At 43.2% G+C, this 25,307-nt stretch overlaps 2 protein-coding genes across 3 annotated transcripts in view; one reads left to right on the forward strand and one right to left on the reverse strand.

Annotated features, from left to right (window-relative positions):
- The window catches only part of LOC136872592 (inactive dipeptidyl peptidase 10), a 782,685-nt gene that overhangs the window by 596,833 nt on the left and 160,545 nt on the right, over window positions 1–25,307 (reverse strand). The gene's annotated exons all lie outside the window — the stretch shown is intronic.
- LOC136872591 (prostaglandin reductase 1) lies at window positions 16,077–17,435 on the forward strand. 2 transcript variants are annotated; one of them, XM_067146388.2, is made up of 2 exons: window positions 16,077–17,131; window positions 17,177–17,435. In XM_067146388.2, exons 1-2 carry the CDS (start codon window positions 16,139–16,141, stop codon window positions 17,192–17,194), a joined length of 1,011 nt encoding a protein of 336 aa, XP_067002489.2. In that variant the 5' UTR covers window positions 16,077–16,138; the 3' UTR covers window positions 17,195–17,435. The 2 variants fall into 2 exon arrangements, with proteins under 2 accessions (XP_067002489.2, XP_067002488.2); XM_067146387.2 differs by having other exon boundaries at window positions 16,077–17,435.

Here is a 25,307-nt window from a genome sequence, read left to right on the forward strand (position 1 = left end):
ACGTTTCCAGGCAGGAATAGTTCACTGGCGACTTGTTACTCTTTGTGCACACATGTTTAAAATAGAATTAGATCCTGGTAATGAAAATAAACATTCAACAAAGAAATACTTTCCACAAACAAAGCATTACATTCTGTTGAAAATTACAGGAAAAATTAAAACTTAAATAACATTTTGGGGCATAGAGCTGTCCCAACGGAATTTTGTGGGAGCGTTCTATGTTTCTTGATATCTCTGTCTCATCCACGGCTTTAAGAATATGAAAGTGATCGATGCTTACCGAAAGTTGCCGACACTTCTACAGACTGAATCTGAAAATATAGAAAACTTCCTCCAACTGGTTTCTCCTCCTATAACGTCAGGTCACCTCCCGTGTTCGCAGCACGTGACCCATGAGGTTACACAGGGGTAGTAGATAGGCAATGCTGTATATTAGACTGTGGGCTTGACAGACTATAGTCATGAAAGCAACGGGAAACTACTTAGCATTCCCTTGAATGATCCTGTTGAGGATCGTCCTGAAGCTGAGCGCATCATAGGCAGTGTAATGCCACGAGATAGGTGTTCGTGTTTCGAGTGATCCTTTTTCCATAATTTCCTTCTCGTTTTGATTGGTATAGCTGTGGCATTGTGGTGCAAACATGTAATAGCACTTTCCGACGCAATCAGGAAAGCAATGGCATACTCGCTCACTTTGGTCATGTGGTTGTTGTGCATCTGACCGGCTCCACGTCAACGATGCTCGCAGTTGAACTCCGTGTGGTGTAACAACACGTTCTGCATTTCAGCGTCTGAATAATGTCCGGCTCCATGGCTAAATGGTTAGCGTGCTGGCCTTTGGTCCCGGCAGGGTCGGGAATCATTGGTTAATTTCGCTGGCACGGGGGCTGGGTGTATGTGTCGTCTTCATCATCAGTTCATCCTCATCACGACGCGCAGGTCGCCTACGGGAGTTAAATCGAAAGACCTGCACCTGGCGAGCCGAAGATGTTATCGGACACTCCCAGCACTAAAAGCCATACGCCATTTCATTTCATTTAGGCCTATATATCTGACCGAGCCAAGTTCTAACTCCATTATCTTAGTTTACTGTGAACGCCAGAGTGTTGTTATTACCTACCAAACTCTTACTATGTGTTACTTTGGCATGATGTCACTTGTAGGACTGCTTCACTTTCAACTCTAAATAATCAAGCATTTTCCTTCACTTGCACTTCTAATTTAATTCAACGTTGTTGAAGGACCACAACTGCAGCGACTGTTTTAACCTAGCAACTATTTAGAACGACAGTCAACTTCGACTATCCGGCCGGGTCGGGTATTTTAATCGCAACTGATTAATTCTTTTGGCTCGGGGACTGTGTGTTTGTGTCCGTCCCAACACTCCCCTCTTCATATTCACACAACACACTACACTACCCACCACCACAGAGACACGCAATAGTGATTACATCCCTCGATATAGGGTTGGCGGCAGGAAGGGCCTCCGGTCGTAAAACAAGGCGAAAATAAGAAGAAGAAGAAGAAGAAGAAGAAGAAGTCAACGTCGACTGGTTACACTCACAACTCAGATCCCAAATGTATATTCGGAACATTATAAAAAATTGATCGTGTCACGTGACATTCACAATAGAAATGTAAATTACTGAACAGTATAAGTATGAGAGACATGCTCCTAGCGGCTCTGGGAGAATAGACATAGCTGACTTAACAAACAGTCACACAGCGCGATGTTCCAGTCTCCTCAGCGAGAGTAGAATGACTCACATCGCTATCACTGATTGTTGTTGTTATATCCGGTTTCCGTGAAATTCAGGAACAAAACATTACAATCATTTTGTTCAAATCTTTTCGCTAATATTTATTTCATACAACGGATTACGCGTTAGCGACGGTATTTTCTAATTCCGATTCTCTGTGAACGCTTTCGTTCACTTTCATTCTTAAAAAGTTGAAATACCGAGCTCGATAGCTGCAGTCGCTTAAGTGCGGCCAGTATCCAGTATTCGGGATATAATGGGTTCGAACCCCACTGTTGGCAGGCCTGAAGATGGTTTTCCGTTGGTTCCCATTTACACACCAGGCAAATGCTGGGGCTATACTTTAATTCAGGCCACGGCCGCTTCCTTCCCACTCCTAGCCCTTTCCTGTCCCATCGTCGCCGTAAGTCTTATCTGTGTCGGTGCGACGTAAAGCAACTTGTAAGAAAAAGTTGTAATAGCCTTACTCTAGGGTCTCCTATGACCGACATTTCAACGTTCGTACTTTTAACACCGCCACTTACCTTACAGTACCGTGCATATATTATTTTGTTTGTTGGCGTGTGGCCTGGGGCAGGTCTTTCGAGTTCACGCCGTATAGGCGACCTGCACATCTGTGAGCATGAGGCCCTACCCAGGATGAGTTCTAATGATGAATATGGCACAAACACCCAGCCCCCGAGCCATAGGAATGAACTAATGAAAGTTAAAATCCCCCATCCAGCCGGGAATCGAACCTGGGACCTCTGTGACTAAAGGCCAGCGTGGAGCCAGGCTGCAAATATTATTAAGACATACTGTAGAGTAATGATGCTCTTTTCACTATAAAAATTCTAAAACGTAACCAGAAACGAAAAAATACCTCTGAAATCAGTACTGCCATATTACAGTTTTATTTGACTTAAATATATTTAAAATTCAGCGATCGTACACTTCAGCCTTTACTCCCAAAGAGCAACTGCTATCGGCCGTTTTATTAATCGACGTTGACAGCACCTTCAAATGACGGCGAAAATCGATGCGGAAAATGATCGATCGTATTCAATATAACTGCTCGCGTGTATAAATATCGATAACGGAAAAAGCAACGCGCCCAAATTTGCTCGTAATAACGAATGACTCGGTAAAAGAGTTCTCATCGTAACCGAACGATATTACCGCTACTCAGATTAATATAAGGATTACCGAAGGGCATCAAAAACTACCGTTAGAACGGGGTTCTCGCTATAGTACACTTTTCTGATGACAATTAATTTTTCATAAAATTTGATTATCCGTGTTTTTGAGCTTTCGTGCACGTTCTCTCTTTCATTAGCTCGACTGCCACGTCACATCAAAGAGGAGTGGTGATTAGTGGTGGTAATTATTGTTTTAAGTGGAAGTAGAACTGGCCAACCATCTTCTATTAACAATAATCAGAGGGAAAAAATGGAAATAAAGGGCCATGAAGGACGTGAAAATGAAAAAATGAAATACTCTCTACGCCTTGATAATTGATACCGTGAGGGTCGGAAAAGAACAAGACTTGACCGAGGGAGGTCATAACAATAATGTACAACGGGCGATACTTTAGTCCGGCCCGTCAATATGTTATTAATATTTGAATTATTTATACGTACATGTTTTGGGAGCCTTAAGTCCCTTCATCAGCGTGTTTACATCACAATGAATCTTATCCAAATCTCAAGATACAACATCATAACATATTCACATATTTTTTTTTTTTGCTACTTTGCTTTACGTCGCACCGACACAGATAGGTCTTATGGCGACGATGGGACGGGAAAGGCCTAGGAATGGGAAGGAAGCGGCCGTGGCCTTAAAATTAAGGTACAGCCCGAGCATTTGCCTGGTGTGAAAATGGGAAACCACGGAAAACCATCTTCAGGGCTGCCGACAGTGGTATTTGAACCCACTATCTCCCGGATGCGAGCTCACAGTTGCGCGCTCCTAACCGCACAGCCAACTCGCCCGGTCATATTAACATTAAGCATTGTCCTGTATAACATCAATCCTAGACCAACATATGTACACTTTGCTTTTATATATATAGGCCTATATATATGTATGTTGTAACCCAATACTTAAGGCATGGAAAATATTTAAAGTGTTGGGTTACAACAGACATTAATATAAGAAAAGCAAAGTGTACATATGTTGGTCTAAAGTTGATATACAGGGCAATGCTTAATGTTAATATGATATGATGTTGTATCTTGAGATTTGGATAAGATTGATTTTGATAATACGCTGATGAAGGGAGTTAAGGCTCCCGAAACATGTACGTATAAATAATTCAAATATTAATAACATATTGACAGGGCCGACGAAACAATCACACGTTGTACGTTATTATTACAAGTCAATACGGACCAAATGAGGACCGATATGGTCAAGTTTGTCGACTTCCAGGGAGGTCATATAGGAGTAAGTGAGGAGCCTGGCACAAGCAAGTGGAAGCAATACCAGGACGCAGCTAAAGGCCGCATGGTCACCAACCCACGCTCCCAAGTTGGGAGCCCCTTAGGCCCCATTTATTCGCCTCTTGTGACAAGCAGGGGATACCGTGAGTGTTATTCTACCACTCTCACCCACAGGGGGTCGTCAAAGAGGAACAGTAGCTAGTGAATTTCCAGTAGATTTTATTTATTTACTTGTGTTCGGAGCAAAGCCTTCCAGTGTTCAGTCTACAAGAGTCTAACTGAAAATCTGCATTTGCTACTAGTTCTGTGGCCCTCCACTCCTTTTACCTTAAACAGACTCGTCATCTTGGTTTTTCTTGCCCTCCATTATTGTCTCCATTCGCCTTTCATGACTACACCTTAATTCATCGCCTCGGTTACCAGCTATCTTTCTGGCTACTGCCATGTCGATTACAAATTCCAACGTACGAATATGCTGTCTTGAGTCCACCAAATAGTAACAGAGAGCTCCGTCTTTCTTACAGAGCATTGTTGATCACTGGTGAATCGTGATTCAGTTTCACCTGTATTCTCGACCTGTCGTATTTACATGGCTAATTAGCTAATTAGCCATGACTCATAACACACCTGTGAGAAAAAACAATTAGCATGAGCGACGTGAAGCAAAACACAACATCGGATGATTTAGTCGAACCGGGAAGAACCAAGCTACCGAGCAAGAGTCTCCTCGGTTTGGGTCTTAGCTATCACCTTACATTCCGGAGGTAGTGGGTTCGAACCCCACTGAAGGCCACGGTCGAATAGTATATCTTCCCTATCCCATCGCCGCTATGCCTCAGTGCGATGTAAAGCAAATTGTATTTTTCTTAATGGACCTTCAAAGCAATAAGCACTGGTTCGCTTTGAACGAGGCCGGAGTGAAACGTAACGTACAACATTATTTTTACGAAATATTTCGTGAGTACGAAAAATAAAAAATAGATTTTTCCTTTTCTTTCAACATTTGAAGCACCGAGCTCGATAGCTGCAGTCGCTTAAGTGCGGCCAGGATTCAGTATTCGGGAGATAGTGGGTTCGAACCCCACTGTCGGCAGCCCTGAAGATGGTTTTCCGTGGTTTCCCATTTTCACACCAGGCAAATGCTGGGGCTGTACCTTAATTAAGGCCACGGCCGCTTCCTTCCCAGTCCTAGCCCTTTCCTGTTCCATCGTCGCCATAAGACCTATCTGTGTCGATGCGACGTAAAGCCAATAGCAAAAAAAAAAAAAAAAATTGAAGCAAATTTCTTTCTTTCTTTCTTTCTTTCTTTCTTTCTTTCTTTCTTAATCTACTTACCCTCCAGGGTTGGTTTTTCCCTCGCACTCAGCGAGGGACCCCACCTCTATCGCCTCAAGGGCAGTGTCCTGGAACGTGAGACATTGGTCCTGGGATACAACTGGGGAGGATGACCAGTACCTAGCCCTGGTGGCCTCACCTGCTATGCTGAACAGGGGCCTTGGTGGGGGATGGGAAGATTGGAAGGGTTAGACAAGGAAGAGGGAAGCGGAGGAGAAGTGGGAAACGACGGAAAACCACTTCCAGGATGGCTGAGGTGGGAATCGAACCCGCCTCTACTCACCTCCCGAGGCGAGTGGACCCCGTTCCAGCCTTCGTACCACTTTTCAAATTTCGTGGCAGAGCCGGGAATCGAACCCGGGCCTCCGGGGGTGGCAGCTAATCACACTAACCACTACACCACAGAGGCGGAGAGCAAATTTCTCGAGACATTTCTTCCATCGTGACACATACAGATCTCCTTCTTCTGCGCCCTGTCCTTGTATTGGGATGGCCCTGTTCCTGCGCGTTTCTGTACTGTGCAGTAAGACAGACAGGCTCATTGCTGCACAGTCCTCAGAGTGAGTCGGCAGGACCCAGTCACTCAAACTGCGAGTTGTTCACGAGCTGCTCGAGTCTAGTAGACAAAGAGAAGTGTGTTTTACAATTTGCTTTACGTCGCACCGACACAGATAGGTCTTATGGCGGCGATGGCATAGGGAAGTGCTAGGAGTGGGAAGGAAGCAACTGTGGCCGTAGTTAAGGTACACCCACAGTGTTTGCCTGGTGTGAAAATGGGAAACCACAGAAAACCATGTCCAGGGCTGCCGACAGTAGGGTTCGACCCCACTATCTCCCCAATGCAAGGAGAAGTGTATCATGGCGAAATTGAAACAGAGGTCTGGCCAGGAATCGACCCTACCATTCAGCTAAGTAGCCAGACCATTGTATTACAAAAAATAACGCAGAAAAAACAAAAAATGTACAAAAACTACAGACTTATCTATTCTTCGACATACGAACCAATAGTCTTGAGATATTCCTCTCATTTTGACTCTATGTTGAATATGCTTCGTTCATAGTACTCCTCACCTGAGAATACACCGACCGACTTTTTGTATGAACCGAAACGTTGACCTGCTCGTTAGAGGGCTAAACGCATGCCGTGTGGATAGACCTGGTGTTGAACTTTCGAATTGACGACCATGATGTTGACAAGCACCCAGTCGCCGAGCCGTACTGGCCACGACCAATCGATTTCGAGTACAGCGCAGTCGTGAAAGTCTTTTTTATTATTACTATTATCGAACCGCTCTGAGTTAACGTTTATAGTGGCAAGCTCTGCACTGGGGAGACGAGTGATCGGCCGGTCTGAGAATGGTTTCCTGTCGTTTCTCATTTCACTCCCACGCAAATGCCGGGACAGTTTGTATTCATAGGCCACACCATCATTCATTTTATCTTGGCGGCAGGGAACAGTTCACTGGAAGCTCAGGTAGAGAGGCTCGAGTCCCGGGACGCCTCGTGGTGTTGAGTGACTCGACTCGGCCCTACCTCACACGAGGATCAGCACTCAGGAACACGCAACGATATGTTACATAATTTATGTTTCTTCGCAGTTGTCCAACAATCCCCATATTATAAGGATCTTCCAATACTGCAACGAAATGCATTGAAGAATGTTGTTATGGCAAATTTGTCACAGAAGAATACAAAACTTCGTAAACAGAGTACGGCGAGTGGACAACGATTTACTAAATTGTAGTAGGTCCCTAACTTGTCAGAGTTTTTCTTTTTCCGCGATCGGTTCCTTTATAAGTGAAGAAGTACACGTCGCATAGTAAATTTTACGAGCTTCTGTAGCAAGTAATTCGTTTTTATTCGTGGCGAAGTTTGAGCTCTTACACCATTAAAATTATGTAATAGAATTATTAAAAAATTACAAGAAACCAACGGTATCCCCTTCCTGTCGTAAGAGGCGACTAAAAGGGGCCGCAGGAGCTGTGAACTTAGGGTTGACAACCATGGAGCTCTTAGCTGAGAGCACAAAACCTCGGCGATTGGACAACAACTTACTACACGCACCAAAGTATTGTCCATTACTCCATGTAGAAGGAGTGAATCACTCCCTATAATGAGAAATATAAATCTAATACAGGTGTTTGAGCATCGTACTACTTTCTTGGGATATATCCTTAAGTACAGTTTCAGAAGAATATGTTTCGTTAAATACCGCAATGCGACTTCTGGACCGTCTGAAGTGGAAGCTGGTTTCACTGGCATCCATATGTCCTAAGAATGGCTACATCACACTGCGGTCAGTGTTCGCGGGCGTCTTGCAAAGAACACCGCTGAAATCTGTGTACAATGAACCAAGTTGCTGTGTTTGATATTTTTGTGGACCTTTCCCAAGCAGGAAGACGAGAATTTGTCAAACATTTGAAACACACATGTTTGAGTGTACGGTACAGTACGGGAGAACTGACGATCACAATACCGCGACGACCATGTTCACACAACAGTGTTGCTGGAACTTGCCCAGCGAGCTACAGAGGGTTCAGATGGTCTTCCGTGGCTTCCCATTTTCACATCAGGCAAATGTTAACGAAGTCCACGGCCACTTCCTTCGCAGCCCTAGCCCTGCCGTTTCCCATCGTCTGAGTGTCTGAGTGGGTGCGACACAAGGCAAATAAAAAGAATTGGCATTACCAGAATCTTCGTCCAAACATACAGGGCCGATTGCAGAAACGGCATTTAGACTATGTCTACGGTTAAACAATGCCTAGGTATGGCTGCCGCATTGCAGAGACGTCATTTATCACTTAGGCACTGTCTAAAACCGATGTTCAACTAGTCATGTTTAAATACTTCCGAGAGCACTGTTTAAACTCAAATGACAGGAGTGAATCACAGTCAGAGGTTATGTACCGTGAAATACGTAATTTGTATTATCATGTTGAGACGATTCCGGGAAGAAAGGGTTAGTCCGACAGCCTCTCTGTGGGTCGCCCGCTGGTAAATCGTAGCAATCCGTTTGACATGCACGGGGAGATAATAAAAAATAAGGTTCTGCTTTACGAGAGACTTGTTTCTTGAGACTGACAAAGTGACAGTCCGGTAACTGTCAACTTGAATACAATTCTTGGCAATCGATATATTTTATTATATACATGGGGTAATTTCCATGGAATTATAGGTCACTTAGACTACATATATATAATAATTATGTGTCCCGATCGTCTGAGGGCTGTCACATACATCAACCGGGAGAGATTCACTTATATTTACTGCCAAGTAAACACACATAATAGTGAAAACTAAAAAGTAGGTTGTATGGGATTTTTATATATATAATCTTATAGGTTTTCGGCAACTATCAGATAGGAAAAGGCAAGTGGTGGTGATTATCGTTTAAAGAGGACTGGAGAAGAAGAGCCGTGGCAATAATAATAGCCCTAGTATTTGCTTGGTGTAAAAATAGGGAAACTACGGAAAACAATCTTCACGGCTGTCGATGATGCGTTTCGAATCTACGATCTCCAGAATGCAAGCTACATCTATATGGCCCGTACAACACACTCGGTTATACATTACTATTGCTTCATCTTCCCCTCGTCGAAGCTACCGTATTTATGAGTAGATTACACTCACTGTAACAACATTATAATGAAAGCTACACTTCCCCGTACGGTGGCGTGTCGCTTTAGTGTCGATACGATAATATTATGAAATTTAATTTGCACCGAAAGCGATACTCTTATCTGTGGGCAAGTCATGCTCAGCCATATTTGAGTAATGTGTAGGAAGACAAACAGCTGACTGGCGTTCGGCGCGCGCACCGACGAATTTCATTGGTTGCGACAAGCAAAGAGTTGCATGAAAGATACTTCTGTCTCCATTTTCAAACCAAAATTGAAACTTTAAGGGATGTCTAGTTAAACATCGACTGAACATTGTTTATGCAATGGAAGATCGTGAATGATTTAGACGTTGATTAGGTAGACGATGTCTAAGGCTTAAAACTAGTCATCGTTTCTGCAATCGGCCCTGAGTGTCTGAGTGGGTGCGACACAAAGCAAATGAAAAGAATCGGCATTACCAGAATCTTCGTCCAAACATACAGGGCCGATTGCAGAAACGGCATTTAGACTATGTCAACGGTTAAACAATGCCTAGGTATGGCTGCCGCATTGCAGAGACGTCATTTATCACTTAGGCACTGTCTAAAACCGATGTTCAACCAGCCATGTTTAAATACTGCCGAGAGCACTGTTTAAACTCAAATGACAGGAGTGAATCACAGTCAGAGGTTATGTACCGTGAAATACGTAATTTGTATTATCATGTTGAGACGATTCCGGGAAGAAAGGGTTAGTCCGACAGCCTCTCTGTGGGTCGCCCGCTGGTAAATCGCAGCAATTCGTTTGACATGCACGGGGAGATAATCATAAAATAAGGTTTCGCTTTACGAGAGACTTGTTTCTTGAGACTGACAAAGTGACAGTCCGGTAACTGTCAACTAGAATACTATTCTTGGCAATCGATATATTTTATCATATACATCGGCTAATTTCCATGGAATTATAGGTCACTTCGACTACATACATATCACAATTACGCGTCCCGATCGTCTGAGGGCTGTCACATACATCAACCGGGAGAGATTCACTTATATTTACTGCCAAGTAAACACACATAATAGTGAAAACTAAAAAGTAGGTTACATGGGATTTATATACATATATAATCGCATAGGTTTTCGGCAACTATCAGATAGGAAAAGGCAAGTGGCGGTGATTATCGTTTAAAGAAGACTGGGGAAGAAGAGCCGTGGCCATAAAAACAGCTCTAGTATTTGCCTGGTGTAAAAATAGGGAAACTACGGAAAACAATCTTCAGGGCTGTCGATGATGCGTTTCGAATCTACGATCTCCAGAATGTAAGCTACATCTATATGGCCCGTACAACACACTCGCTTACACATTACTATTGCTTCATCTTCCCCTCGTCGAAGCTACTATATTTATGAGTAAATTACACTCACTGTAACAACGCTATAATGAAAGCTACACTTCCCCGTACGGTGGCGTGTCGCTTTAGTGTCGATAATATGAGATTTAATTTGCACCGAAAGCGATACTCTTATCTGTGGGCAAGTCATGCTCAGCCATATTTGAGTAATGTGTAGGCAGACAAACAGCTGACTGGCGTTCGGCGCGCGCACCGACGAATTTCATTGGTTGCGACAAGCAAAGAGTTGCATGAAAGATACTTCTGTCTCCAGTTTCAAACCAAAATTGAAACTTTAAGGGATATCTAGTTAAATATCGACTGAACATTGTTTATGCAATGGAAGATCGTGAATGATTTAATGTTGTTCACGTAGACGATGTCTAAGGCTTAAAACTAGTCATCGTTTCAGCAATCGGCCCACAGAATTGAATTATTCAGATAAATATTAGGTTTAAAATCATTAACACGAGGAGGACTGCCGTGCTTTTAAGTAATTAAAAAGAACCTAGTCTGGGGACTGAGTGTTTGTATATAGTGAATACATCCCTCCACTTGGGGAAAGGTATCCGGGAGAAAAACTGGGCTAAAGCCAGGTAATTACGCAACTGCCATGGAGTGACTTCGCTTATCACTTCACAATATTTTATCTCATACTACGATAGCCTCGTCGAGCTGAGCGGCGCTGGCCTTCAGACCCGTACTTATAGTAGGTTCGATCGTGGCTCAGTCCGGTGGTATTTGAAGTTGCTCAAATACGTCAGCCTCGTGTCGGTAGATTTACTGCCACGTAAAAGAATTCCTGCGGGACTAAGTTCCGGTATCTTGGCGTCTCCGAAAAACGCAATAGTAGTTACTGGGACGTAAAACCATTAATATTAAATTACAAAATTACAATTTAGAAATTTACAGCATTACCAGCATATCAGGCAGGTAGAGTGTCCGAGCCATGATCACGAAATGGAAACTCAAGACACACACACAAACCATTATGCTAACGCTGAAAAATTGCATTTCATTTTAGCAGATCTGACTTTAAAAACCCTTCGAACAGCAGCCCTAATAACAGCACTCTGTGAGATATGATGCCCTATAATGCTGACAGGAGGAACATGGGTTCTAAAGGGATCATATCTTAACAAACCGTAACTCGAAAACAGATAAAATTACGCGGATTTCTCGAGTCCCTCCGTAGCGCTGTTTTCATCACTATTCATGTCGTATGGTATTTAATCTGACATTCGCTCACAGCGAGTGTGAGGAGCCTTTCAAATAGGGCAACGCTGCGAATGCCCGATTGGTCAACGTTGGGTGACGTGTCTACTACAGGATGAACCCAACACCTCCAAGATCTACAGTGGTGAAAATATTTATTGCATCACCATGAATTACTTTGTCTTTTTGTCCTTTACAGCTGTTTGCTTGTTGTTAAACGTTGTTGACGTATTCTTGCCTTAATAGATAGACTTCTTCTCAAATTTTCCAACAATACACAACTTTTTGTTCTTGTTGTTTATTTTTACAATTAAGCCAGTGTTTATACAGTCATTTTGAGTTGAGACTTTGCAGCGAGAAGATGGGCAGGTCAGTAGAATTAATGCTAGAAAAGAAAGCTACAATACTTGCTTATTTGTCTGATGGTCTCAGCACGACAGAGATAGCCTCTAAGGCAGGTTTTAATCAGTCTACGATTTCGAGGTTCCTGAAAAATTACAGGGGAAAAGGAAATGTTGATCGCGGGAAAAGGAAGAGGTCGAAAAAGGGCATCTACTGTCAAACAGGACAGGGTATTGAAAAGGCTTTTTTTTTTTGCTAGGGGCTTTACGTCGCTCCGACACAGATAGGTCTTATGGCGACGATGGAATAGGAAAGGCCTAGGAGTGGGAAGGAAGCGGCCGTGGCCTTAATTAAGGTACAGCCCCAGCATTTGCCTGGTGTGAAAATGGGAAACCACGGAAAACCATCTTCAGGGCTGCCGATAGTGGGATTCGAACCTACTATCTCCCGGATGCAAGCTCACAGCCGCGCGCCTCAACGCGCACGGCCAACTCGCCCGGTTTGAAAAGGCTTTTGCTAAACCATCGTCGCCTGTCATCATCTGAATTAAAGCGAGACTGGAAAGAAATGTGTGACAGTAACCAGTAGAACTGTAAGAAATAGACTACTGGAAGTTGGACTCTCAGCCCTTCGTCCTAGAAAGAAGCCTTTATTGATCAAGACAATGGGACAACAGCGGCTAAAATGGTCAAAAGCACATGCGACATGGACACCAGAGATGTGGAATAGAGTGATGTTTTCAGTCAAGTACAAATTTAATCTGCATGGCTCAGATGGGAAAGTGTTTGTGCGTCGAAGGAAAGGTGAAGAATTTTTTCCATCATGTGTAACACATACAGTCAAACACCCACAAGGACAGATGATCTGGGAGTGCATTTCCAGTCACGGAGTAGGGCGCCTGGACTTCATAAATCGCACTGTCAACGCGGATGCCTACATAATCATCATTGAAAGGAAGCTTATGCCAACGATAAGAGACCAGTTTGGAGATGTTTCCAGCTGCATTTTTCAGGATGACTCCGCTCTTTGCCACAGAGCTTTGAAGGCGAGTCGTATGATTAATATTTGTACCAAACACGAAGCAGATGACGTTAATTGTTATTTATCACGTATTTCTACATTTCAGGTAAAAACCTCCCTTAGACAAAATGGGGTTCGAGTGTCAGAGTGGCCTGGAAAAAGCCCTGATCTCAATCCTATTGAGAACTGTTGGAAGGTTATGGGAAATGCTATCAGCAAAAAGAAGCCACGGAATAAACGCGAACTGTTGGAGACCATTTTGCGTGTGTGATTTCATGAACTGAGTGAGGAGTATATTAAAAAGTTAATTCTTTCAATGCCTTCACGATGCCAAGTGGTGATTAAGGCGCGCGGTGGAACAACAAAGTATTAAATGGCAACAGTGCATTCGTATTAGGCAATTGTGTATTTATAAACCTAAAAATCAATCAGTGTTATGTTTCAACATTAATGTGCAATGTTCTTTTCAACATATTTCAGAAGAGGAAACAGAATAGTTGCGATACCCACTTAACCCATTTTTCAAGAAAGTGTTAAATTTAAGAAACAAAGATCTTTTTACAGAAACAAAAATTAAGAATAAAACAAAAATTATTGTGTATATTCATTTCTGATAGCAATAGAGAGAAATCAGGCCAATTTAGCTCAGTTATTCAAAGATTACAACAAAAAGTGTTAGTTATAAAAGGTGATGCAATAAATATTTCCACCACTGTAGGAGATGTTGATGAACCACGGCAAGTTTCCAAACCTTAGTTGACAAACACGTTACACAGCAGATATCAGCGTTTCGACACAGGGTCTAGTCTATGGATGGGTCCAGTCAGTTCATTTGCTTGAACTAGTTCATTCGATACCGTTCATCGCATTGAGTCGTTCAAATGAACGAGGTAGTTCATGAACAGATGAGAAATGTGCTGTCACGTGACCATTAACATGGTACGCCATTGGCCATTTTTGTGCGAGATTATTTTGTCGTTCAAATGAACGAGGTAGTTCATTTGTGCTCTCGCGGCATTTCGTTCAAATGAACGAAGTCGTTCAAACGAACGAGGTAGTTGATTTGTGCTGTCTTCATGGAAACAAGCTCTCGTGGCACGTCGTTCAAATGAACGAGGTAGTTTATTATGAGCTCTCTTGGCAACAGCACTAGCGGCGTGAGCAGAGGTAGTTTTCCGCACCGCACACGAGCTAGTACGTAAGTTTTACAACAGATGGTACTTGCGTACGTCTTCGTATTCCTTTATTTGAATGTTAAACCATACAGCCTTGACCACACCCCACCACCTACGTTGTTTAAAGCACGGCGGTTTTAAGGGGAGTATGAACCAGCTGTTTGAGAGAGAAGAAGCTATTTACTGCCTTTATCCACGGGAAAAAATTGCTCTAAGATGATAATTGTCCTTTTTATCTGTTAAAGAGCTGGGAGGACGAACCCTATGAAACGTCCTGTCTGTTTGGATTCCAAAACGGGTTCTGTCTCGTTATTTATCATCGGAGTCATTGTGATGTGGGTTCGATTTCTGCACCCAACATCAGTCAAAGCTTATTTTGATGATTATGATTTTATCCACTAGTGTTCGCTTATTCTTTTGTTTATTTATTTAGTAGTATAATTAATTAGTTAGGCGCCCACTTCAAGTTGTCTCTAATTTTTCGCATAGATAATTGTTTCTTCTAATAGTGAAGAAGGCTTGTAATAAGAACAGTCGCATTTACAAGGATATTTCTGTTCTTAAAAAGGATTTTGTACCGATTATTTAATGTAACACTTATTGTCATGTCAAAAAGGGAATGGAACAAACAACTTCGACATTTAATCGATAAATATTAACAAACATGAATTATTATATTTTCTTAATGAAAGGAGTGACATCTCCAAATTTGTATTTAGTCCATCGGATATTGTATATTTTATTTTCATTATACCGTAGTATAATTATTCAGGGTTAAGTTCAATTATTCGTGATTTTATCAAGGAATAATAAATAGGTTTTTAAACTTTTCTTTGATTGTCATTTTTCCGGAAAAAATATTGCATCCTAAATTTCCCTCCGTTCATTTTAGCCCTTTAAGTTAGTTAAGTGCTATATTATGATCTTTTGTCGCGAACGCACCATGGCCCTGGGGGGCCATTGGTTTGATTCTTTGGAACGGAGGAGTGCAGTTGATCCTTGCACGGTCGAAAGAGCTTTTGCTCACCCATCACTTTGAAGTTTATTTTTCTTCGTTTTCTAGATGAGGTGGCATTTGACTCTAGACTAAAAAGGCGTGGGTGGTATGGTTGCAGTATCTTGCATAGGATCGGACTCGAACCAACATGCGCTCAGTTACAAAGCTAGGCGGCTAGTACGACATTCTATGAACTTGGTACTTCATCGTCTTGCGGAGCGCCTAGCACGAGCAGAAAACAGATGCCCAGTGCCCAGCGGCGCCGCCAGCCTCCCTAGGCGGAGAAAAGGCATCTACGAGAGACAGATAAACTTTCTAATTTTTAATAACTCTTCTTCCTGCTCCATTACCAGTTGAGAAATGTGCTGTCATGTGATCATTAACACGGCACGCCATTGGCCATTTGTGTGCGTGCTTATGTTTCGTTCAAATGAACGAGGTAGTTCATTTGTGCTCTCGCGGCATTTCGTTCAAATGAACGAGGTAGTTCATTTGTGCTGTCTTCATGGAAGCAGCCCTCGCGGCATTTCGTTCAAATGAACTAGGTAAAGCTATCTTAGCAACAGCACCAGCGGCGCAAGAGAGATAGTATTCCGTGCCGGACTTGAGCTAGTACGTAAGTTTTACAATAGATGGTGCTTGTTTACATCTTCGTCCTCCTTTAATATGCTGTATGTTCCTGCACATTGTTCGCCTTTCCTCTGTATTATTATTGTATGCTCACGTGAACGACTCGTTCGAAATATTTGAACGATCTCGTACTAGTTCAAATAAGCGAGTCGTTCAAATGAGCTAGTTAGTTCATGAACGACCCATCTCTAGTCTAGTCCTTCTTATTCTGTGTACCGAGCTCGCCGTGAACAGTGCTCAAAGAAGTCGACCATGGTGAAGACGAAGAAGTTCATACTCGCGAGGCAGTTCCATGGAGAACCGCAAGAGAGCGACCTGCAGCTCATCGAAGAAGAACTTCCGCCCCTCAAGGATGGAGAAATATTGTGCGAAGCTCTATGGTGCAGTGTGGACCCTTGCAATCGACTGCTCGCTAACAGATTGCGAGAAGGTGACCTAATGCACGGGTTTCAAGTCGCACGAATTGCTGAAAGTCGCAACGAAGATTTTCCAGTCGGAAAGATTATTGTTGGCTACTTGGGATGGCAGACACTCACGGTGCACGATCCTAAGACGATGCCACCCCCGGGATTTGGTCCAGCTTACATCCTTCCAGACTTCGGTGAACTTCCTCTGTCCCTGGCTCTGGGTGTACTGGGCATGCCTGGTAACACCGCCTATTTTGGTTTCCTCGAGATCTGCCAGCCGAAGGCAGGTGAAGTGGTGGTAGTGAGCGGCGCTGCGGGGGCGGTAGGTAGCCTGGTGGGTCAGATCGCCCGCATCAAGGGTTGCAAAGTGATAGGCTTCGCTGGCTCTGACGACAAGGTACGCTGGCTTAAGGACGACCTGCACTTTGACGCCGCCTACAACTACAAGAAGATGGACGTGGACACGGCGCTGAAGGAGGCGGCGCCCAACGGTGTGGATTGTTACTTCGACAACGTCGGCGGAGTTATGAGCAGCACCATCTTAAGTCACATGAATTCCCGGGGCCGAATCTCCGTGTGTGGCAGCATCAGCACGTACAACGCAGATCCAGGAGAAGTTCCTATGGTACCGGATAACCTACGTCCGATACTCCTGCAGCAGCTCAGAGTTGAGGGGTTCAACGTGTACCGCTGGTGGGATCGCTGGACGGAAGGTATTGAGCAGATGAAGGAGTGGGTCAAGAACCAAGAGCTTGTCTACCGTGAGACCGTCACAGAAGGTTTTGGGAACATGCCCAAGGCGTTCATCGGCATGTTGAGAGGTGAGAACACGGGCAAGGCAGTTGTTAAGTGTTAAAAGTTGTTCACTGAGAACACGGGCAAGGCAGTTGTTAAGTGTTAAAAGTTGTTCACTAAGTTCACTGTGTGACAGTTGGCTGAGTTTAGATTTTTAACAGGTACATTTATGCGTGTGATGTGTGCGTTCAAAGGTGATGGACTGTAAGTGTTAGTTTCAAAGTGTTGTCATTTGCATTGGTGGAAGGTTTTGTTACTTGATCTAGAATCAATCTCTGTCCGGTGCCCACATTGCAATAACACAGGCTTGTCAGTTTTGGGATTAAAATATCAGATTGTATAAAACATTCTATGTGTGTACTTACTCGTAATTTGAGGCCCGTTCTTACCGTGGATTACAATTTTAAGGCCACCTCGGCGTGGAATTTCATTAGAATTAACTTTACTGTAGTTATTTGAACAGAGTACGCTTTCCCGAATCCGAAAATACATCATGTAATGTTACTGATGTATGCCGGGACAGGTCTGGTGTTCTATACTGCTTTATATTCCGAAAACAAGTTTTTAATGTTAAAGCCATACTTTTCAGTGTCAGCTTACTTAATATAACATTAATTTTTCCATACTGTCGAATAATAGATTCAAAGTTATAAAAAAACTAGTGCGTACCTGAAAAGAAAACCATTTTATTGATAACAGAATGGCACAACATCCACACGTTGCTCGCATGTCATATTTACTCAGACTTCATTTGAATGATTATCAAATTATAAAACACCTCCGACCAAGTCGATATGGTCTGACACCGAGCTTAAGCGGTTCCATTTCCGTTGGTTCTCCATCAGAATGTTGGCTGGCAGGGTAGAAGAGGTCATAGAATATAATTTCTAATCACGAGATTAATTGCCGAAAGCCCGGGTTCAATTCCAAATCTCTCCACAGCATTCATATGTAGTGAAGGCTTTTGAGCTCGTGTTAGAGGACGGTCCGACACCGGATTTCACATCATTTCACACCCGGACTTCTGGAGAACACATGACAATGTTATGGACAAGTGCAAAAGATCATTCGAATGTTTTTCTTTCTTTTTTTATTTTTTTTATTTGCTGTACGTCGCACTGACACAGTTAGGTCTTATGGCGACGATGGGACAGGAAAGGCCTGGGAATGGGAAGGAAGAGGCCGTGGCCTGAATTAAGGTACAGCCCCAGCATTTGCCTGGTGTGAAAATGGGAAACCACGGACAACCATCTTCAGGGCTGCCGACAGTGGGATTCGAACGCACTATATCCCGGATGCGAGCTCACAGCTGCGCGCTCCTAACCGTACGGCCAGCTCGCCCGGTCATTCGAATGTTAACATTCTTTCTGTTCAACACTGTATGGTGCAGAACGTACTGGTGTTAGCTTGTTCTAGTGATATATGTATGACTCATAAAGTATCGATGGTAAGGTTAAGGGAGAAACTTGCTATTTCCGGCGCTGTTCACGAATATGAGCGAACAACTTAGAAATAACATAAAAATTGGGCCTTAAAAGATTCTGGTGTCATTTCTTTACGGCTGCCCGCTGACTAACCATCAGCATTACTACCGTGTGCTCTTACTTACAGTATACATTCCCAGTAATGAGCCTTTGGTTCCATGAATGTATTCACAAATACGGTATGTGAGCTGTAGCCTTGCTTGATACATAATCGGCATTCGAGGTTTTTCTTTAAAATTCCCATGTAATTTAATTTGCTTGTGTCTAGTAGTGACGAAGTTTGCACTCATGGTCCTCTCCTTTACTGGACAGAAAATATTATGAAAAATATGAAATATAAAAACACTGATTTGAGTATTAACTAGTAACACAAAAGATATGCGCCTTAGCAACCATATCATTAGTCAAGAGTACCGAGCAAGTAGCTGCGTGGTTTGCGTCACGTAGCTATCAGTTTGCATTCGGGAGATAGTGCCTTCCAACACCAGACTCGACAGCTCTGAAAATGATTTCCGTGCTTTCCTGTTTTCACACCACGAAAATGCTGGGGCTGTACCTTAATTAAGGCATCGGTCGCTTCGTTCCCACTCCTCGCCCTTGCCATAAGACCTGCCTGTGTTGGTGCGACGTAAAGCAACTCCTATACAGAGTGTATCCACCTCAAATAACTCGTGAACCATTCAACATATCGACATTCTGTTTTCACTTTCAATAATGGTACCGAGAGGCTCATAATCGGACGTACAGTAGGGTTCCTATTCTTTCATGGCGTCAATATCTTCTGAGATAATGGTACTAACTAGTTTTCTAAATGGAACTACTCTTTTTCTACACCTAGCCGTAAACCTACAAAGATTATAAATTTAGCACCGTGAATATTTTGAAAATTGGATAAGTACTTCTCAAGAAAATGTAATATATTCAAACGTGCTTCATTTCCCAGCTTGGGACTACTGCCCTGTTTGATTCGCGCTACGTATGAAATATGAGCTAGCTGTTCACCTTCTTCTGACAGATACTGTGTTCATAAATACGCTATGATAAAAACCGGCCTGAGTGGCTCAGACGGTTAAGGCGTTGGCTTTCAGAGCCCCAGTTGACAGAGGCGCTCAAATACGCCAGCCCTGTGTCCGTAGATTTACTGGCACGCAAAAGAACTCCTGCGGGACAAAATTCCGGCACCTCTGTAACTCCGAAAACCGGAAACGTAATTAGTGGGACATTATTATTATTATTATTATTATTATTATTATTATTATTATTATTATTATTATTATTATAAAATGTACGATTTATTACCTTTAATACCGACGTAGGCAACAGGTAAAGGAAAAGCAGACATGCGAGGGGTTTCATTTCTTTTCCTATCCGACTTGTTCGTTTCTGCGGAGCATAGGGAGTCCTTCATTTTCACAGTCTTCGTTGCAATTCTACTTCTTTTGATCATTCTTCAAAGAACCGGACGACTTCTTTCTTTCTCTTCTGATTAGTGTTAACGAGTGGTGATTACCCAGTTGTAGTTCTTCCATTACCTCCATTAATTTAAAAAATTCATACTAGGCCTTTCTTTCTTTCTTTCTTTCTTTCTTTCCTTCTTTCTTTCTTAATGTTTCTCTGCCTTCTCTGCCACTTTTCCCACAACTTGGTGGGGATGTGTTTCGATCCCTGTCATGCATATCGATTTGGCCCAGTGTTACGGTTAGATGTCCTTCTTGACGTCATTCATATATGGTTTTCTATTTTCCTAGTATTAACACTAACCCAGGTCGGTTTTCGGCGGCGATGGGATAGGAAAGCGCTAGGACTGGGAAGACAGCGGTCACCGCCGTAATTAAATTGCAAATGGGAAACCACGGAGAACCATCTTCAGAGCTTCCGATGGTGTGTTTCGAACTACCACCTCCCGAACGCACCCTAACAGCTAAGCGGCCCACACCGCGCAGCTAGCTCGTACGGTCCTGTGTGGTTTCATGTCATGTGTTCCCACAGAACCTGTCTTATGTCCGTTTTTCATATACCTGTACCTATGGCGATGTTAAATTTGTTAAATCATACATTTTATCATAGTGTATTTTTGGGCTCAAGACAGCCAACACCTATCTATCAGAAGAAGGTGATGCAAGTCTGTATGTCAATAGCTAATCAAACAGGGCAGTCCCAAGGTGGAAAATGAAGCACGTTTGAATATATTACATTTTCTCGAGAAAAACTTGTCATATTTCCAGAATATCACGGTGCTGAATTTATAACGTTTGTAGGTTTAATGCTAGGTGCAGAAAACACCGTAGTTCCATTTAAAAAAGAATATCTCAAAAGATATTGACGTCATGTAAGAATACTGCATGTCCGATTTTGAGTCTCTTGGTACCATTACTGGACTTAAAAACAGAATGTCGATATTCTTAGCTATTCACGAGTTCTTTTAGGTGAACATTTTAGCTGAATAACCCTATATAGGCCTACAGTGAGATTAATGAAAATGACTTATCTAATGTAGGCCTACACACATACTATCATTCACTTATAATGATTCACACTGTTGGTTTATTCATTTAAGAGGTACCTTCTGTATGAAAACATGAATGACTCTAAAGATATTTGAAATAAAGTTACCGTGGCTAGAAATGAGCGATTACAGGCAGCTGGTGGAACGACGAAAGGTAAGTACATTTTGAGGACTGGTACTCTGGAGATCTGAACACCAAAACGGCTAGAGGAAGATTTCTGAGTTCTGCAAATTTCGCGATGGAAATATGCCTCTAAAAATGTGCGACATAGCGTAAGGAAAACATAAATCACATGCAGGAATTCATGCTGTTGTAATTACGGCAATGATTACGGCAATATTTTTACAAGCTTTACTTAATGGTAATATGTTTTGGCGGTGAGGATAGAGTGAGGCTTATACTCTGTATAACCCAATCTAGATTTCTACTTCCTCATAAAACAAGAATCACTACCAGCAGTTTCGATTGTCCAGCTGTAATTGTTTGAGGAATGCTGTTGTACCGGTAGTGTTTTGGTGTTTTCTTATCTGGGCTGCTTTACTCAACAAAGTGCTGTGCATGATTTCACTGTACCAAGTGTTGATGTCGGCGGTTAAGTGCTTTAGGACAAGTATTTAACAGTTGTATTTAACAGTTGCACGTTTGTGAGAGAGTGGCCTAGTACATGAGCCGAGAGTTTACTACATCCATGAAACAACCGATATTATTCGAAATCAATCGATTGACTCACTGACAGGACGCTTATAATTGTTTTACTGGTAGACTACGTAACAGAATTGCTGAGGGACAAAATTCTGGATCCCTGTGAGTGGGGCGCTGTCAAATTCATGTAAAGTAACGCGATGGAGGGAGCGTGAGTTGCGAGCGACGGATCCCATAGCTGAGTCTGGCATTACTTCCACTTTCATATTTCCCGCCCGACCTCCCTTGGTCACCTTTCCGGCCGCGACCGTATTTTTCTTTGCTTGGCCGATACCTTCATTCTTATACCTCTTCAGACATAGAGGGCGGTTGTGATCTCCACCACACCACATGGGCGTCTCCGAAAACCGTACAAATAGTGCCGTAATTTCCAGTCTGAAGAACGTATTTACAGTTCATTTACCAAGTGGGTTGGTTGCTCAGCATATGGTCGGTTCGAACTCCACTGCCGGCAGCCCGTGTTTTCACATTTTCACACTAGTCTCTACCTCAGTTAAGGCCACGGCCGTTTCCTTGCCGTTTCTATCCTATCATTGCCATAAGACCTACGTGTGTTGGTACGGCGTAAAGCAAATTATTATTATTATTATTATGTTGGCAATTCAGGAGAGTGGCATAGTTTCAGAAAGGTCCAAACATCAATTGATACATCCACGAACCTACTACGCTTTCATAGCAACGGGAGAGGTGATATTCCCACGTGACGCGTTTCAGGTGGCGAATAGGAGGATCCTAACCGGCTTGCCGGCGGATTTGAACGAAATAAAATAGCTCTCGCGGACCAAACACACAACCCCCTGTGGGTAGGGGACGCAGACGAAAACTACACGCATGGTATCCCCTGCCTGTCGTAAGAAGCTACTAAAAGGAGCGACCAAGGGATGATGAAATTAGAACCATGATACTACTTGTGATTAGTAGCATTACGTGAAGTATACCATGGGCCCACGTTACTTGCGATCAGTACCACTTTGTGAGGAACATCATGGATCCATGTTACCTATGAGTAGTAACACTGGGCGTTGTCTGTGGTTGGTACCATCGTGTGTATCCCATTGAGGTGGGGAAGGGGAAAGGGGGGGGGGAGGCACTCGGCTGCGCGGACTAATGTTCATGCGAGAAAAGGTGCCGTACGCTGCGCTGGAATGTGTAGGTTCTTCTGTATTCAGAATGGGTCTGCGTTACCTGTGAGTAGTACCACTATATGAAGAACCCCACGGGGCTACGTTGCCTCCGATTAGGAACACCACGGGTTTGGCTTTTGCCCGTGATTAGTACCATTATGTGAGGAACACCATGGGTCTGCGTTGCCTGAGAGTGGTGCCATTATGTGAGGAACACCATGGGTCTGCATTGCTGACGAGTGGTGCCATTATGTGAGAAACACCATGGGTCTGCGTTGCCTGAGAGTGGTGCCATTATGTGTGACATACCATGGGTCTACATTGCCTGTGATTAATACCAACATGCGAGGAACGCCACGAGTCTGTTACCTGTGATTAGTACCACTATACGAGGAGCACCATGGTTCTGCTTTTCCAGTGATTAGTACTCTTATGAGGTGCCGGTGACCTAGATTTTTTCTATTTGCTTTACTTCGCACCGACACAGATATGTCTTATGGCGACTATGGGACAGGGATGGCCTAGGAATGGGCAGGAAGCGGCCGTGGCCTTAATTACGGTACAGCCCCAGCATTTGCCTGGTGTGAAAATGGAAAACCACGAAAAACCATCTTGAGGGCTGTCGACGGTGGGGTTCGAAGCCACTATCTCACCCGGATGCGAGCTCACAGCTGCGCGCTCCTAACCGCACGGCCACCTAGATTTTGGACCCCTTTTTATAACAAGGCATTGCGAATTGGATACACTGATTGTTTGGATTCATGGTCATTTTCTTCTCATTATAATTCGTTTCACATTTTAGTCTGTGGATGCATTTTGAAGTTTTAATTATCGTTTCATTCGTTGCACCATTAGGCGTCGATGACCTAGCTGTTAGGCTCCTTTAAAACAACAAACATCATCATCATCATCATCATCAACTGATACATATTATGCATATAACATTATATTAGTATTTATGGGGTCTAGAATCTCGTTCTTTTTCCTCACATTATGTTGTAGATACACTAAGAATTTTCTTTCGATTTATAGAACCCTTCTCCTCCCTGGGTGCAATCAAAGGATGCATTAACCGTACCCCCAGCATGTCGTAAGAGGCTACTAAAAGGGGAACAACCAAAAAGTCTCTACTTACTCTACTCAGTCTCTCGACTTCTAAACCCAGAAACATATCCATGATTCTATGTTTCTTCGTATAGGGGAAACTTATTATTATTATTATTATTATTATTATTATTATTAATATTATGTTGAGAATACAAAACAGGGGCTGCCTGGCCGAGGCGGTAAAGGCGAGCTTGGAAGGACGTGGGTTCGAATCCCCGTCAGGAAGTCGTAAAATTTAAGAAACGAGATTTCCACTTCCGGTGGTGCATATGGCCCTGAGGTTCACTCAGCCTACACCAAAAATGAGTACCAGGTTAATTTCTGGGGGCAAAGGCGGCTGGGCGTAGAGCTAACCACTCTACCCCATCACGTGCCGAGGTTAACAATAGTGGAAGCCTTTACCTTCCACTCCTCCAAGGGCCTTCATGGCCTGAACGGAGGTGACTTTGCTTTGCTTGAGAATACAGAACACCAACAGGTAAATCACTTCAAGTATTTAGGATGTGTATTCTCCCAGGATGGTTGTATAGTAAGTGAGACTGAATGAAGGTGCAGCAAAGCTAACAAAGCGAGCTCTCGCAATGTACAATATTGTGTAAGAAGGAAGTCAGCTCCCTGAAGAAATTATCTTTACACCGGTCTGTTTTCAACCAACTTTGCTGTAGGGGAGTGAAAGCTGGTTGGACTGAGGATAACCCATTCATAATTTAAAGTAACAGACATGAAAGTGGGGAAAATGATCGGTGGAACAAATAAGTGTGAGCATAGGTAGGAGGGTGCTCGGAATGAGGAAATAACGCTGTCTGGAATGTACTCGATTGACGAAACTGTACGCCTAAACCGGCTTCGCTGGTGGGCCTATGTGAAGCGAATGGAGGAGGATAGGTTACATAGGAGAATAATAGACTCGATCATACAGGATAGGATTCATAGAAGGGGACTAACGATGGCTGGACTCAGTTTCTGATGATCTAGAAATAATAGGTATGAACTAAACGAGGTCACAGAGCTAGTTACAAAGAAAGATTATGGAAGTGGTTAGTGAATTCACAGATGCTTGCAGAAGGCATAAAAGTCTGTAATGACCGGGCGAGTTGGCCGTGCGTGTAGAGGCGCGCGGCTGTGAGCTTGCATCCAGGAGATAGTAGGTTCGAATCCCACTATCGGCAGCCCTGAAGATGGTTTTCCGTGTTTTCCCATTTTCACACCAGGCAAATACTGGGGCTGTACCTTAATTAAGGCCACGGCCGCTTCCTTCCAACTCCTAGGCCTTTCCTATCCCATCGTCGCCATAA

This window comes from Anabrus simplex, chromosome 4, assembly GCF_040414725.1.
Source record: "Anabrus simplex isolate iqAnaSimp1 chromosome 4, ASM4041472v1, whole genome shotgun sequence".
Lineage (NCBI taxonomy): Eukaryota > Metazoa > Arthropoda > Insecta > Orthoptera > Tettigoniidae > Anabrus > Anabrus simplex.